Source organism: Juglans microcarpa x Juglans regia, chromosome 4D, assembly GCF_004785595.1.
Source record: "Juglans microcarpa x Juglans regia isolate MS1-56 chromosome 4D, Jm3101_v1.0, whole genome shotgun sequence".
NCBI lineage: Eukaryota > Viridiplantae > Streptophyta > Magnoliopsida > Fagales > Juglandaceae > Juglans > Juglans microcarpa x Juglans regia.
Genome location: NC_054600.1, coordinates 24156323 through 24172044, shown reverse-complemented (window position 1 = coordinate 24172044; position 15722 = coordinate 24156323). Strand labels below are relative to the sequence as shown.

The 15722-nt window shown below is 34.4% G+C and overlaps 2 protein-coding genes across 2 annotated transcripts; one reads left to right on the top strand and one right to left on the bottom strand.

Moving 5' to 3' along the window:
* Nucleotides 1-1793: 1793 nt before the first annotated feature.
* Nucleotides 1794-4339, top strand: LOC121260472 (transmembrane protein 205). Its single transcript, XM_041162353.1, has 3 exons — nucleotides 1794-2186; nucleotides 2904-3123; nucleotides 3951-4339. The coding sequence occupies exons 1-3, from the start codon at nucleotides 1981-1983 to the stop codon at nucleotides 4164-4166; spliced, it is 642 nt and encodes a 213-aa protein (XP_041018287.1). The 5' UTR covers nucleotides 1794-1980; the 3' UTR covers nucleotides 4167-4339.
* Nucleotides 4340-8639: 4300 nt separating this feature from the next.
* On the bottom strand, nucleotides 8640-12880 carry LOC121260465 (phospholipase A1 PLIP2, chloroplastic-like). The gene is made up of 5 exons (XM_041162345.1): nucleotides 11975-12880; nucleotides 10577-11077; nucleotides 10231-10290; nucleotides 9602-10018; nucleotides 8640-9500 (listed from the first exon to the last, which is right to left on the bottom strand). The coding sequence occupies exons 1-5, from the start codon at nucleotides 12623-12625 to the stop codon at nucleotides 8922-8924; spliced, it is 2208 nt and encodes a 735-aa protein (XP_041018279.1). The 5' UTR covers nucleotides 12626-12880; the 3' UTR covers nucleotides 8640-8921.
* Between the last annotated feature and the right edge of the window lie 2842 nt (nucleotides 12881-15722).

The window sequence follows — 15722 nt, the reverse complement described above, 5'->3', positions numbered from 1 at the left end:
CCATCATCCACACTGACTTTATCTTCCACATTCACTCAATCTTCTACATTCACATTACATTGTTCTTCTACAATTTCAGCATGAAGCCCTACATCTCTACCTCTTGGACATGTGTAACTCATCATTATCTCAACTTCATCACAATTATAGCTCGAAATTTGATCATTCGTTACAAAATAATCACATTTCAAAATCAGTCAAGAAATACAAAATAAGATCTTCAACAATCTAATTCGGCTGATTTAAAAAAAAATGAAGCTAAGCACACAATTTGAAATTCATGCAGTCATTTTAGTTGAGAAATTTTTCAGATTTATATAAATATACTTGAAGAGAGAGCATATGATGCTCCATGTGCAGATACATAACATCTACTAACTAGTAAAAGATATATGTGAATCAATCGGCCCCATGTGCAGATAATGCTCCAAAAAATTATTTTTCATACCGAATTCTAATTTGTCAAAAAAAATCTAATTTTTCAAGAAAATCAATTCCATAATCTGTCATTTTAAAAAAATTAGATTTATACAAACGTACTTGTGGACAGAGCATATGTGTTAATCAATCGGGCCCATGTGCAGATGATATTACAAAAAATTACTTGCCCATCTACTAACTAGCAAATTCTAAATTCCCATGAAAATATATTCCATATTCTGTCATTTTTGCTAGAAAATTTTTCTGATTTCTAATCATTACCATTAAAATGTATACATAAGAAATTCGCAAAAATAATTTTCAAATTTCTTCCTAAATGATCGATCCATATGAATGAAAAAATCATAAATAAGTGCAAAAATCAAACCATGAAGTGGTAGAGGAGACGACAGTGACCTCTGTTGATGACGATGGCCAACTCGAACTCAAATGCTGTGGTGGGCGAAGGTTGTGATGGGCAAATGTAAGTGGTGGTTGCTGTGGTCTCCTGCGGCAACAAAACTTGGTGAGGGTGACAGAGCTTGGTGGGCGATGGCATTATTCAGTTGTGGCAGTGACGGACCTGGTATCGTGCATCGGTTTGGGTTCTTTCCAAAATTAACAGTATTTTACAAAGGCCAGTGATAGAGTTACGACCCTATTACTACCTATTTGCTACTCATAGTTCATTTCAAGTTTTTCTAAATTTTTTTATCATTTTATTTTAAGTATTTTTTTAATATTTTTAACCATTAAGAAAAAATTAAAAAAATATCTAATTTTACTAATAATCAATTTCTTAACCATTAAATAAAATAAAAAAAATCAAATATTAAAGAATAAAAACTCTATCATTTTTCATTTACAAAACTTCCAAAGAAGCGTAGAGGAAAATAAAGCTTCAGTTCTTCACCTATCAGTCAAGATCGGATTCATCGTATGCAGTGTAGAATTTTACTTGGGACAATTTTTATTTGTGGCTGTTAAAGGTTAAAGGATAGACGTACCATTCCAAAGTGAAACTGTAATAAAAATATTTTTATGTTTTGGTATGAAAATATCATTTATTACTACAAATTCTTAAAATAATGATGGATAAAGTATCGTCGATGTGGCAGTTGTCCATTTGCCAGATCCACGTGGCCGGCTGGCAGCTGCCGGTCAAATAACATTGTAGGTGCACTGTGCATCCGCTTTTAAAAGAAAAATATAAACGCACAATATTTTATATAATATTTTACATAACAATATTTTAAATAAAAAATATTTTTATAAAATAATTTATAAAATTAATATTATTTTATAAAAATATCCTTATTTTATAACATATATTATGAAATGTATGGTAAAATATGTTGCGCATACTCCTTTTGAAATAGGGTGGCTCTACCAAGTATCTAGTACCTACCCAGGGCTACCCTTCCTTCTACTTCGTTTCCCTTTTAAATACAACCTGGTACCTACCCAGGGCTACCCATCCTTCAACTTCATTTCACCACAGAGAGAGAGAGAGAGAGAGAGAGAGAGAGAGAGAGAGAGACTGTCTGCAGTCTGAGAGAGATGGGTTGGTTAACGCGATTCCTAGCGGCCGTGGCTTTCCTAGCAATCGGTGTGATATTCTCGCCGGAGACCTTCGGATCGAAATCGGACGGTCAGAATCCGTCGAAGCTTGCTATCTACTTCAAGTTGGCTCATCTCCTCGGCTTCTCCACGGCCTTTGGCTCCGGTCTCTGGGTTACCTTCATTAGCGGCATCATCATGTTCAAGTAACATTCTTTCTCTCTATCCCTTAGTACGTCACTACACCGTGTTTGATTTATGAGGAAAAAAAATGGTAAATATCACTTTCTGTGTGTTCTGGCGTTCTCATTCGAAAAGTTGTAAAATTAAATTTGACGGAATTCGACGATTCGTTTATTTATTTATTTTAAGTTCATTCATTGGTTCCCTGATTTTCTTCTTCGAAGAGAAAAAGTTATTCACCAGTTCCATGATAATTAAGTGGAGCATTTTAGCCATGTTTACTGTAAGACAGAATTAAAAATGAAATAAATGAAAATTTAGAGTGTTTATTTATGCACATCAAACTTAAGAAAGCCTGATGTTTTTGCCATGCTCGATTTGACAGTATCATTGTTTCATATTTATCATAGGCCAAGTTTTGAAGTTTAAGATTCGACAAATTTGATTTCTTTTCAATTATTGGCCTATCATCTCAACAACCCAACGTCAAAGTGGTTTAATTACTTGGAAGGGATATATGAATATATAAAATTATTGTAATGTGTATGAACTATGAAGAATGTCATACAAATGAATAAGTCTTGCAAGTTCATAGAAAATGGTATAGGGATGCGTCTTTTGCACCAAATTAAAGGTCTCTTATAATATAGTATATAGAATCCATATTATTCCTTATTAAAGTTTCGTATGAGCAGCATTTTCATAAACTATTTTTGCTAAAACCCCATTTCTAAATTTAGGAATCTTCCGAGGCATCAGTTTGGAAATCTGCAAAGCAAGATGTTTCCTGCATATTTCAGCCTGGTCGGTACCTGTTGTGCAATATCAGCGGGGTCGTTTGGGTATCTGCATCCATGGAAGTCTTCATCTACTGCTGAGAAGTACCAACTTGGCTTCTTGCTGTCTGCATTTGCGTTCAATCTTGCTAATTTGGTTGTCTTTACTCCCATGACCGTTGAGGTAAAGTTTTGTATATTACAAGTTCATATGGCCAATTACGTGATTTGGATTTGTGATATTTTGAGTTGAGAAATGCTACAAGGAAGCCTTACACCAAACACCTCTACCTAACCAATATGTGATTTGTCATTTTTGTTCTTCTATTTAAACACACACATATTTGAGCATTAAGATAGAAGGACAAAAATGACAATCACATGTTGATTAGGTGGAGATGTGTGGTGTAAGGTTTTCATTTATAATTTCTCTTTTGAGTTATGTGGTTATGATTATTCTGAACCAATTGTTTAATCTAAAAAATTTGTAGATTTAACTACCCTCTATTTGGTTCCCTTAGCATTCTAAAGTCCTCTGTTGAATGTGCGCATATAGTTGCGGGTGAAGGGGTTTAAAGGCATCTCTTAATTCAAAGATGTACAGAAAGATACGACCAGTTGCGTGATTAACAAGCCTCCTTTTTTCTTCAGTAGGGTTTTCACCAGATGAAAAAATTGCCTTACTTAGCTATCTATTCATGACGAACTACAAAATACGAGGGAGAGTTTAGCCACCTTATATGTTTCATGTGTAGGTTCTAAACTAGCTTTTGAAACAAGTTTATTCAAAATTAACGTGAATGGAGCTTTAGCCAAATTATTGGATTAGGCTTGATTTCAATTTTTTAAACACACAAACAGTGAATAATCGCGTTCATCGTGTTGTTTTGGATTTTTTAGGAAATGTTCTGATAGTGTTCTTCTTGTTCACGCTGAAAATCACATTGGGTAAAAAATCTTTTGTTGGTGGATTTCTTTTTCAGTGTCATGTTGTTCTATTTGTTGTTGTAGATGATGAAGCAAAGGCATAAGGTGGAGAGAGAATCCAGCATTGGGGAAGAAGTTGGGTGGTCAAAGAACGTGGAGGTTGCAAAGGTGAATCCCAAGCTTAAGGCCATGAACAAGAAATTTGGGATGATTCATGGGTTATCATCCCTCGCTAATATCATGTCCTTTGGCAGCCTTGCCATGCACTCGTGGTACGTGGCAGGTAAAATCAATCTGTAATTGGAAACTGGTTTCCCTTTATTAGGGAAGGTGTTGTCTAGCTATAGATTATGTCCATTCCATTGAGGGAGGACCTTTGTGCTCTCTCTTCTTTTATGATTACCTCGGATTCATCCTGTCAAATGTACGATGGAACAAGACTTAAATAAATTAGAAAAGGGGTAATTATACGAAATGTCAAGAGTACTAATCCTTTCGTTGTCTGTGGATTATAATAATATTTTTTATGCTAAAAACAATTGTTTTCCTCTTTAAATATATTGCCACCCCTTTTAAGCAAAGAATGTCACTTTCCTTGTTCACTAATGCTAGGCAAAGTTCTTTAAGATGCAAATTTGCAAGATTATACTTGAATTACACATACTTAACCAACATTGACACATTGTACTGAATATAGTTCTTAATCAAATGCTTTAGATCTTTCAGTGATGCTCATACAAGCCCTTTTTTCGTTGTGCTTTATCTAGGGGGCTATATGGTGAACTACCTTCCATCCCTTTTTGTTATCCTCAGCCTGATGTCTTTTCAAGCCCCCAGGAAATTGCAAATGTACGCTTTGCCAAACCCGACCTCTTATTTCAACTCTTCCTTTTTCCAGGTTCTGTCCTCTTATCTATAAGCCCAGAAATCAGTTTCCTTAGATACTTGTACTGTTTTCAGCAGGAAAAAAAATTAAAAAGAAAAATAATATATCAATATGGGTTCCAGATGGCGGGGGGCATAGGTCATTAACAAAGATATTTATTTTACAGTTGAGCTAGATGGTATTGAAATCTGGGAGAGCTGGGGAGTTGTCTTCAAATATGACCAAGTCCATTCCTCACCCTCTCTTGAGTACTATACTACCTGTCAGTCAAAGAAAAAAATTCTCAGTATAACACTAGAGCACATGCGTGGAATAAGATGGCTTAGCAGTCTATAGAATTTTTTGTAGCTGAGGCTTTGTTCAAAATAGACTTATGTCAGACTTTCTGAATTCTATAGTTTTAGTTTGACAAAGAACATTTGAGTATGGATGTTTTCAAGGTTAGAACAGTACTCCCTCAACTGTCCTGCTTTTGATTTGGCTGCGTTTTGGAACAACAATCTAGAGAAACAAGACCATGCTCCGGTGGTTTTGAATAACTTGTGTTGTATGTTGATTAGAGTTAGGAATCAGTAACCGAAGGTGTCAGCTAACTTCATCCGAGTCTCTTGACGTCGTAATTAAGGGTGGGAAGGAGAAATAAGGAATTATCTTGTTCGTATTTTTTTGTCCTTGTAGAAATGCCTTGGTGAGAGGTTCAACATCAAGAAAAGAAGAAAAATCATATGTTCGTAATGGTTCTGGGTTACAAAGTTCCGATACTCTTCTGGTGGTAGTGGCCATTAATAATCGTAGCTGGGCTGAATTTGCCACCAAAGTGAGGCAGATGTGAAATTATTCGGACTTGCAATGAACGACACGAAACCCAAATGGCAAATCTAGAAAACCCAATATATTCAAAACCGGACAAATCGTATGGATCCTATCGTCCGACCCCTAAAAATGAGCTCAACAATTTTCTATCTCAAAGGACAGCCCCATTTTGAGGCTATTATTAGGCTAGGCCCCTATTTTGATGCTATTTTAACTCATTTGGATAGTTTATTTTCATAAATTATCTCATTTTATTTAATTATTATAATATTTTTAAACTCACATAATATATAATAAATAATTTAATTTTTTCAACTTTTAAAACAAAATAAATATTAAAAATTATATTCTAATAATATTTTATTCAACTTTTAATTTTTATTTTATCTCATCTCATTTTATCTATGTAACCAAACGAGGCCTAAAAGTTTAATTAGTTGATATGAAATTTTGAATTTAATAACTCAATATACATTCTAACTTATCATTTTTATTTTTTTAATAATTTGATCGATTATTTAAGGGTACAAAGTGGAATTTTGAATACTACGTACCAAAACTTTGAAGGTATTAAGTAGGTTGTTTTTTGTTTATATTCATCTCCCGAAAAAAATTATTCTAATTTCAAGCTGATGTATAAATCAACACATCATACATATTATTGAAATAGTAAAATTTGATTTATAAGATTTAAATCTTAAAATTTATTTTTTAAATTATCAAATTATGTTATGTAAATATTTTATTAGATATGCTCTATATATGAATTTGATAATAAAATTTTTCTTTCTGAAAAATGACACGAGAAAAAAAAAGAAAAAGGAGGTAATTTGTCAACCGTGTGCTTTACGCAGTCTAATTTCTGACTGTCATCTAATGAAATATTTGGACTGGACCGATGACTTTGCTGATTGTAAAGTCGTGAAAGATATTTATCCAAGAATTCAAGAATGATATTCATACAAAGACTTTTCACAATAGTTTTTACAATATATAATTATAAAGTGAGGTAAAATGAGAGTATTTTTATAAAATAATATTATTTTTATAAGATATTTTATAATAATATTCTTTATCTTTAAATATAATTGTGAAATATATTATACATGTTTATCATTTTTCATAATTCAATATCGTTAAAGACACAAAAGCATGACTCATGAGATGGTTGGCTGAAGCAATTCTAAATTTTGAGTCTGGAAAGTCCTCGATCCTAAACGTACGTTTCCAACATGGATCTGATTACCGTCGGATGTATTCGGGAGGTTTATAGTAAATTGTGATGAGACGAGATAAGATAAAAATTAAAAATTGAATAAAATATTATTTTTTAATATTAATTTTGTTTTGAGATTTAAAAAAATTGAATTATTTATTATATTTTGTGTGAGAATTTAAAAAAATTATAATAATCAGATAATATAAAATGAATCATTTTTCATCCCACCTAACCACATGCTCGTTCCTATAATTAGCACCAAACAAACTGCAATTTCATGCTCATAATTTTGGCCAGTTGGAACTGGTCCACCTCTAACTTCTCTAAACAAAACCCTACTGAGTCTGTCATATTCATGATTTTGGCCTCTATCTTGTAAAATGGTCCAACCTAACTTTTTTTTTTCCTGAGTTTTTCTTATATTCTTTAGATTCAAGCCAGACTAAAATGGAGAACGTGGAAGGTGGCAAAATTCACACCCGACAAAATCTTTAGCAATTTGATCATTGGAATGGAAATCCAAAACAAGCAATGTGGACGTGAAAATGATACAACTCTGAACGTAAAAGCTGTCTTCAGACAGAGAGAAGTTAAGATAATTATAATGAAGCTTAACCCAGTAAAGCCGTCAATCTACTGACTGAGACGGCTGAGTCTGCCTTGTTGGATGGATAGGCATTCAGCGCTCAGCCATTTTGGACACCTATTTTGTCTGCAACTCAGCTTCATGTGCACCCTCAAAAAGACCAGAACAAAAGGGTTGTCCTGGCCGGTGGCTTTGTCGTCTCCATGCAGCTTGAAAAGTGAATCAGACACGTGCTTAAGATGGATCCCCAAGTGGGCATTCAGTTTCTAGCGAATTTTTCCAAGTTTTTGGCCTTTTTTTATTTTTCACATTCTTGTTGGTCACGTTTTCTAAATCCTGAAAACAAAATAAGCATGCTGCAGTTGCACTCTGATCTAATGTTACCGCAGCAAAATCTAAGAGCTGAATGAATCAGGACTCACGGTTGGAATGATTTCCCAAAATAAAAAAAAGGCAGCACGAAGGAGTGATATCTGGTACATATACAAGGCATGCCTGAATTATTTATTGGACTGAGTGAGACGTTTGTTGATGGCTAAGTAGATATTCACCGCAAAACACCACACCAATGAGCTGAATATCGTGTCTGTAACATGCACGCAAATCTCGCTTTCAACTCTTTTCCATTTTTAATAGAGACAGAAGAAGACTACGACCCTTTCCTTGCCTTAAACATATTGGTCACTTTGATATCAGATAATTGATGTAAACCCAAATTTATATGGGGTATTTTGGTCAAGATCTTACTGTGATTGCATTTAACTATTTTAAGAAGGTGAATCAGCGCAAATATATGAAAAGAAAAGTTTAATATTTTCCTTGAACTGAGGTAATATCAGTTGTTTTTTTTTCTAATCATCTATTTATGTTCATTTTTGTCATGTAAGGTACAGAATGTGATGATTATAGATTTGCAAAGACATATAGTAGAGCATAGACATATAGTAGAATTAACCCAACGACATTTAGAGATGTAAAACCTGAAGGGTCAGATGGATGATCATGATTCTGACTTCAATTTCGAGATCCCATGGGCTATTTAAGTCCGGCTTGTGGACTTCGTAAAATAATTTCAAAGTTTATCATCAATCAATATTTTTCAAAGTTTTTTCTCTGTTTTGCATATTTTCTCAATCTCTAATTTTTGTTAATTAATTTGCCATTAGAATAATTCTAATTCTTCCCAGCGTCAAGAATACACAGGATAAAGCAACAATGATATGGGTAATTGTTACCGTGCCCAAAAAAAGATCCAAGGACTAAATGCTTTACCAGAAAAGAATCACTGCATTGATTGTCTAATTTCATTTGTAGACATTAATATTTAAGTGTTCTTTACATACCCTTTGAGGAAATTTTCCAATCTAAAAGAAGAAAGAAGACAACATGAATGCTTCTTCTTTTTTTTTTTTTTGAGCTAACATGAATTGCTTTTAATTTTCAGAACTAATGAATAAAGAATCATCTAACCATCCTGCCAACCATGTGCCCTCGGCAATGAGCTACCCAAACAAAAAGGTGCTAAATCATGTGCCAAGCATGATAGGCTGGTCAACGAAAACTGATCATGCTGTATGCCCCTAAGAGTAACAATCGAGCTGGAAACAAGAGCACCACAAACAAATGCATGTGCTGTGATGCCACGTGCCTACTGAACCTTTTCAAGGACTCTCTTCCTGTTTGTAAGATGCGGGAGAAGTGGAACTGGTCTTGGCCCATGTTGATTGATATCATGGGCCTCCCCACAACGATACCGGCATTGACGCCACGCGGCAAAACAAGGGGCCACCAAACTTTGCGGCGTTGCTCTCTCCTTGCCTTCCTGATGTGGTTAAGCTCTTGGCGAATCACGCCCCTGACAGATTTCACGTAAGAATTCATGTCGTGATCTCTTTGAATGGTTCCTTCAGAACCATATGCAGAGCGATCACTTAGGATCTCAAGTGGGTGTGGCGAGTTCAAAAACACCATTTGTGCAGCCCGAAGCTGCTTCTCAGTATCATTGGTATCAGACAATGGGCAGCTTAGAACATACAGACCGCTTCCGGAAGGAAGGAGATTATGGCTAGGGGAGAATTTCTCATCCGGCTGTAGTATAAGAAGCTCACCTATTGGAGCATAGAGTAGTTTCTGTAGTATAGAAATAAACAAGAGTACAGTCAGATAACTTAGATCATTAGGAAACTCATTTGTTTCATTAGCTCTTACTTTTTCGAAAGTGTGAAAACTACCTGGTTATTGAGACAAGGATGATTGCGAAAGTTCCCATTGACAGCCTTGAGAATCTCTGCAACGTGATTAGGATAATTGCAAGAGAAGGCCCGAGGTACAATGTCTCTGTGCATTGTGATCGATTGGACATGGCTCTGTGGCAATCCAAGCTTGCGAAGCAGCCGTTCACCTCCACACATGATAGATGGTGCACCAAATGTAATTACAGGAAGTAAGGAAGACATTGGCACTTCATGCCGTATCAGCAACATGAGATTTACAACTAGTGCCAAGCTTCCCCCAAGAGAGTGCCCAGTGAAACGAAAAGTTGCTTTCTTTCCACGAGAGTTTAGGTGTGCATGGACCTCGGGCAACATCTGTTGATAGATCCCTTTTGCAGCCTCATAAATGCCTCTGTGCACAAGCACATCCAGTCCCTGTAAAAAGATGTATCACATTCCTCAGTTTTGGGAAATATAGGTCCATCACATTTCTATATAACAGTAGCAGTACAGATATAAGCTTCATTTAAAGTGAGTATATGAATGACTTTTTTCCCTCATTCATCATAATTAGTTACAACAAAAACATTTCAAAATCGAGAAATAAATATGGAAAATTCCAAAAACACAGTTAAAAGAGAATTTACCTCAAATTGAACAGGCTCAAAAAGTAAATTTGCTTGCCAAGATGCTAGTGATTCTGACCCCTGCACAGGAAAACTTTCAATACAACTGAAAATACAAAAGATGCCAAAACTAGCAAAATTAGTTTTGTCCCAATAACCATCTTATATTATCCTGTCGGTCAGAAATGAAGCAATACATGATCCATTGATCTACTTACTAGAAAAGATAGATCATAACTACAACACATTATATGTGCCCTCATGAAGTGAACAAATTTTGTAGAAAGCACATGCAGTCCTCAGTTACCTGATGCCTAGAACATAGCTTAGTAGAAAGCAGATAATATTAGTGATAGATTCACCCTACCTGAATGACAAAGAATCTTGTTCCACTCTGATCGTCATCACATATGAACCACTCACAAGGTGACGAACGTGTTGAGTTCAGATCATCCGCAACAGCTTGCTTCACTTCCTCCTTTGCAGCAACCACAGCTGTCACGGAGTCCCTGGTTGCCATAAAAGAAGCGATCTCTGAGTTCATCATATTAGAACCGTCATCACTTCCACTGCTTCCTTCAGGTGGATGTTCACCAGCCTCGGCTTTTGAGGATTTGAAGGGAAGTATGCTTGTGGTATGAGAATGCAAATAGGAAGCTGCAGAGGCAGCAATATGGTATGCTGCAGATGCACTTATCCGATACCCTTCTTTCTTGTTTTCCTTTCCTTCCAACTTGTCCTTCACATCCTTTTCTGCTTCCAGATTTTCAGCTGACAATTGATTTTGCTCAGAGTTTGCAGCCAATTCCTTCTTCTCTATCGATGAAGTTACAAAACGCAGACCATGGTATTTCAGGAGATTCCCTGGCTGGATTATCAAAAATCATGGTACAGGATTCATGAGATAAATTTTCCACACAAACTATGGCAGAGCTTTCGCAATATTTTTCTAAAATGATTTAATTCAAATGAGCAAGGAATGCAAAGTGCACCAAACCAAAGTCAACACGAAATATCTATGAAAACAGAATATTAAGATATTGAGTTCCTTTATGCCCAAGTAAAATTCACAGGCTTCAAAAACCCTACCTAGTACACCATAATTTTCATCATTCTTGTACAGATATCGACATTCGTTTCACAAAATGTTAGGGGTGTGAAAAGGATCAGTCCAGTGTTAGGCAACATGGAAGATGGAGCGCCGAGTCATATTCTTACTTTCGGTTTTTCTAGAGAAGGGGAACCTCTAATTCCATCTGATTCCAAATTCAATAAACTAATTCCATTGTCAAAAAACACAGCATCAGCTGTATCAGTTTCGATGTTCTAATTCAACGTTTTCATATCCAATGAAAATATCCTGGAAAGGATCAAACTTTTTCATAAAATGTCATCTTGATCTGAAGCTTCAAATCAAAACAGAGATAAAATTTTACCTGAAATTATCATAATTGAAGAAAAAACTGGAAACTTTACTTTCAAGCAATGTGATTCAACCACCGGACCGGAAACAGAAACTCATCCAGATGAGATGATTCCCGCACGAAAAACTCAACGACAATAAAATAAAAAGAAAAACTCTCTTTACAATGGGGAACTTGATCTCGGGTCTCATAAACCCCCAACCCCACAATCAAAACATAAACCTCCAAATCTCCCTCCATTTCAACAAACCGTTCCATAAAATCAACCAACAATAAAATTGGGAGAACTCTGAATATACGAAATCAAGGAAAATACAAAAGATTGGACAAAAAGCGGGTACCTTGATCTTGGGAATGCCATATGCCAGGTTCCCCAAATACGACATTTGAGCATACAACCTGGCCTCGGCCAGGGACACCCTCCTTAGCAACCTCGAAAACGAATCTCTATCAAACTCGACCCGTTCCATTTCATCTTCATCATCACCAACTTGACAAGCATCACACCCTTCCTCGTCATCTTCACCATCAGAACCAATTCTCTGATTAATTGCCACAGCGCCCCGTTCCTCCTTCTCTACCTCCGAAAGCTCAGCAGTCCTTTCCTTCCACAGCGACCTCACGTGCAAAATCTTCAACACCCAGTTCTCGCTCTGCCCCACATCCTCCTCCACCTCCTCTGCCACCTCCACACCAACCTTTCCTTCCTCTCTATTCATAACACTGCTATTATTCTCGGCAAGAACAGCGTCTTCTACGGTCAAACCATTGTACCTACTGGTGCCGCCACCTTGATTCAGCGGCCAGAGAGATCTCAAGGGAACCTTGAAGGAGAACCTGGAAAATGGCGCCGTCTTCTTCTCCCTCCCCACAGCGCTCACCTGGGACGGCGTCGAACGGGCTTCAAGACCCCCAGCACCACCACTGGAGACGGAGATGGAGGAGCCCAGCCCCCCATGAATCCCCGTCTTCAAACACAAACTATCCATCATCGAATCAGCACTTTCTTCTCAACGCCTAACGTTCCTAAATTCTTTGGTTTCTCAAATTTATGTATTTATTTATAGCACAGAATGTAAACGTGCACCCACACCCTTTGAATCGGGTTTTTCTCTTTCTTGTTCTTCTTTGCAGAGCATTTAAACAGGTAACCAACCTTCGCTACCCTTTTTAACGATCTCTCTCAACTCAAGATTCTAAACAATTTTTTTGTTTTTTTCCTTTTTAAATTATTATTCGGTTCTAAATTACAGCTCCTTACGCCTTACGGAAAGTTAGGATCATTAAAAAAAAGGAGAGAGAGAGAGAGAGAGAGAGAGACAGATACGACGTCGTAATAATGTCAGCGTGTGCGTTTAGAATTTAGATCTGTCGGGGACGATGGTGGAGTTTAGTAGGAAAAAGCGCGTAGGCGTAGGTTGGTTCGTCAAAGTTTCCTGCCGGGATGGGATATCTATCTGTCTGATCTTCACCACGTCAGAGGATGCAGATGAACCGAATAACAACAACTCACCAGTGACGTGTCCCTAAAGCACTTAACAGTTGTATCTCTTTGGGTAGACACGTCTTTTGTAGGGATAACTCATACTCGCTTAGATATCGTTTCCAACGCTACACGCTGCATTTCATCAACACGTATTATTCAAGTCAACATATTTTTTCCCAAAAATACCTGTTTTTTATTTTTTTACAAATTCACAGCGGGCCTCACAAAAAATAAAAAGTAATGCTATCATTTCAATTTTCATCGGGACTTTAGAATCTTAGAGTATTAACATTGGTTTTATCAAAAATTTAATTAAATATATAATTTAATAAATTTTATCAAAATAAGACTGTATTGAATTAATCAAATAGATAAATGTGAAATTTTAAACTATAATAGATGTATAGGTTTCTTCAAATTTAAAAATTTACTATTCATTCATCAAATCTTTTTTTATTCACTTTTAATCTCTTAAGGTCTTTTTTATTCACGTTTAATCTTCAACCGTCTTATAATAATAATGTAAGAATCAAATTAAATTATTAATCAACATATGATTAGTGTGATTGTAAAATATAAAATAAATAAAATTATTTTTATTAAAAAAATAATATTATATTATTATTTTGATGAATTCAATGACTAATTTAATGTGGAGTTATAGTTAAGGAAGTTTTGGATTTATAGAAATTATGTACTTTTCATCAAATTTTAAAGATAACTTTGATGAAGCCAATGCCAATGCTCTTAGATAATTAAAAATTATTTATTATATTTTACTTATGAATTTATCATATAATATCATATCGATTAAAAAATGATGAAAAAATAGATAATAAATAATTTTTTCATAAATAAAAATTATTGATATTTTAATTTTTCTATTATATTTATAATAAGAGTAAAAACATCTACACCACACATTATTTATGTGACACAATTTGATTTAAAAGATTAATTTAAAAATTAATCTTATAAATTAAATCTTATCATTTAAATGATATATATGGTGTGATCTAATAATATAATAAATCTGCTGATACACAAGTTTATAAGCAGTAAAATATTTTTAAAAAAGAATTGTATTTAAATGCATTTACACTAAACACAATTCAAGTTGTATAATTTGATCTGAAAGATAAATTTTACAATTTGATTTTTATTGTTAATAGTATGTGGTATGAGAAATGATTTGTACAAATTTTAAATAGATAAGTTCTGCACAAGCTTATATAAAAAAACAAATCACACCTTAAAAATGTGTAAAAAAATTATTCTTTATTAGTAGCACTTATTTTTTTTATAAATAGCTTACGTGAGATTTATTTATATAAAACTTGTACTTAATATTATAATATTAATAAGAAAAATGATAGTTACAGTCGTGAGTGTATAAACGCCGCGCAATCACTTTAAAAAAAGTGAATAAATATGAGATTCACATAAAAAAAATTAATTTTTTAATTGTAAACCTTATTATTTTCAAAGTGACTATATATTATAACTATATGTAGTATTACTCTATTAATAATAGGATATAAAGATTTTCAAATAATACCTGTTTCGCCGGTTGGTTTTGGTTCGTGAACTGTAGTTTACATCGACAGTGAAAAATAGGACAATGATGCTGGTAATAGGGACTCTTTTGGGAGTCGATTTAGATCATTAAAGAGCCGCGAAAACAACTTCAGCAACATCTATTTTGTGGTCTAAATTCTAAAATCTTCTAATTAATTTTATGTAAACTTTCACTAATGCATTGTTTTTTTTTTAGTCGGCTTTACTGTAATTGCAAAGCAGTCCTCGGCTTTCGAGTGATGGGCTTCATTTAGGACCTAAAACTTTGCAGTTTATGGTTGAGAGAATTTAAGTTGGAGACTCCAAAACTCTGTTCCCAAAGCTGGAGGGAACCCACTCATGTGTAATGGCTGAAATGAGTCACCCATCTATTTTTAGGTAGGTAGGACCGTAGGGGAGTTGAGGGTTAAGCCCATAAAAGCTCTCAAACATAAATTTTGAGTGTTTAAAGTGGTTGGGAGTAGGATGGACCGTGAGGACACCATGATTTTCCATATTCCAAATCTATAATTTTATTAATATACCGACAAGTTAGAGCCTTGTACAAGTTTGTTATGGTTGGGCTTGCTTATATTCTAGTTTGCCATTTTTTTTTTTTTGCTGAATTATATGACATGCTCGTTTAGATATAGAAACTATTTTATTTTATCTCATATAATTTTATCATTATAATTTTTTTAAATTCATACACAAGATATAATAAATAATTTAATTTTTTTAGATTCTAAAACAATAATAATATTAAAAAATAGTATTCTAATAATATTTTATTCAACTTATTTAAAACTATCTCATCTCACTATCCAAATGAGTCCTTAGGCCCCGTTTGAATAAGTAGTTGGTCTCATTTGATCTCATCTCAACATTCAAACACTACTTAAATATAAACATTTTTTAATTTTTCTTTCATATTTTTCATCTAATTATTACAACTTTTTCAAACTTTCATATAAAACACAAAAAATAATTCAACTCTTTTAAATTTAAAAATAAAAATAAAATTATATTATAACAATATTTTAACT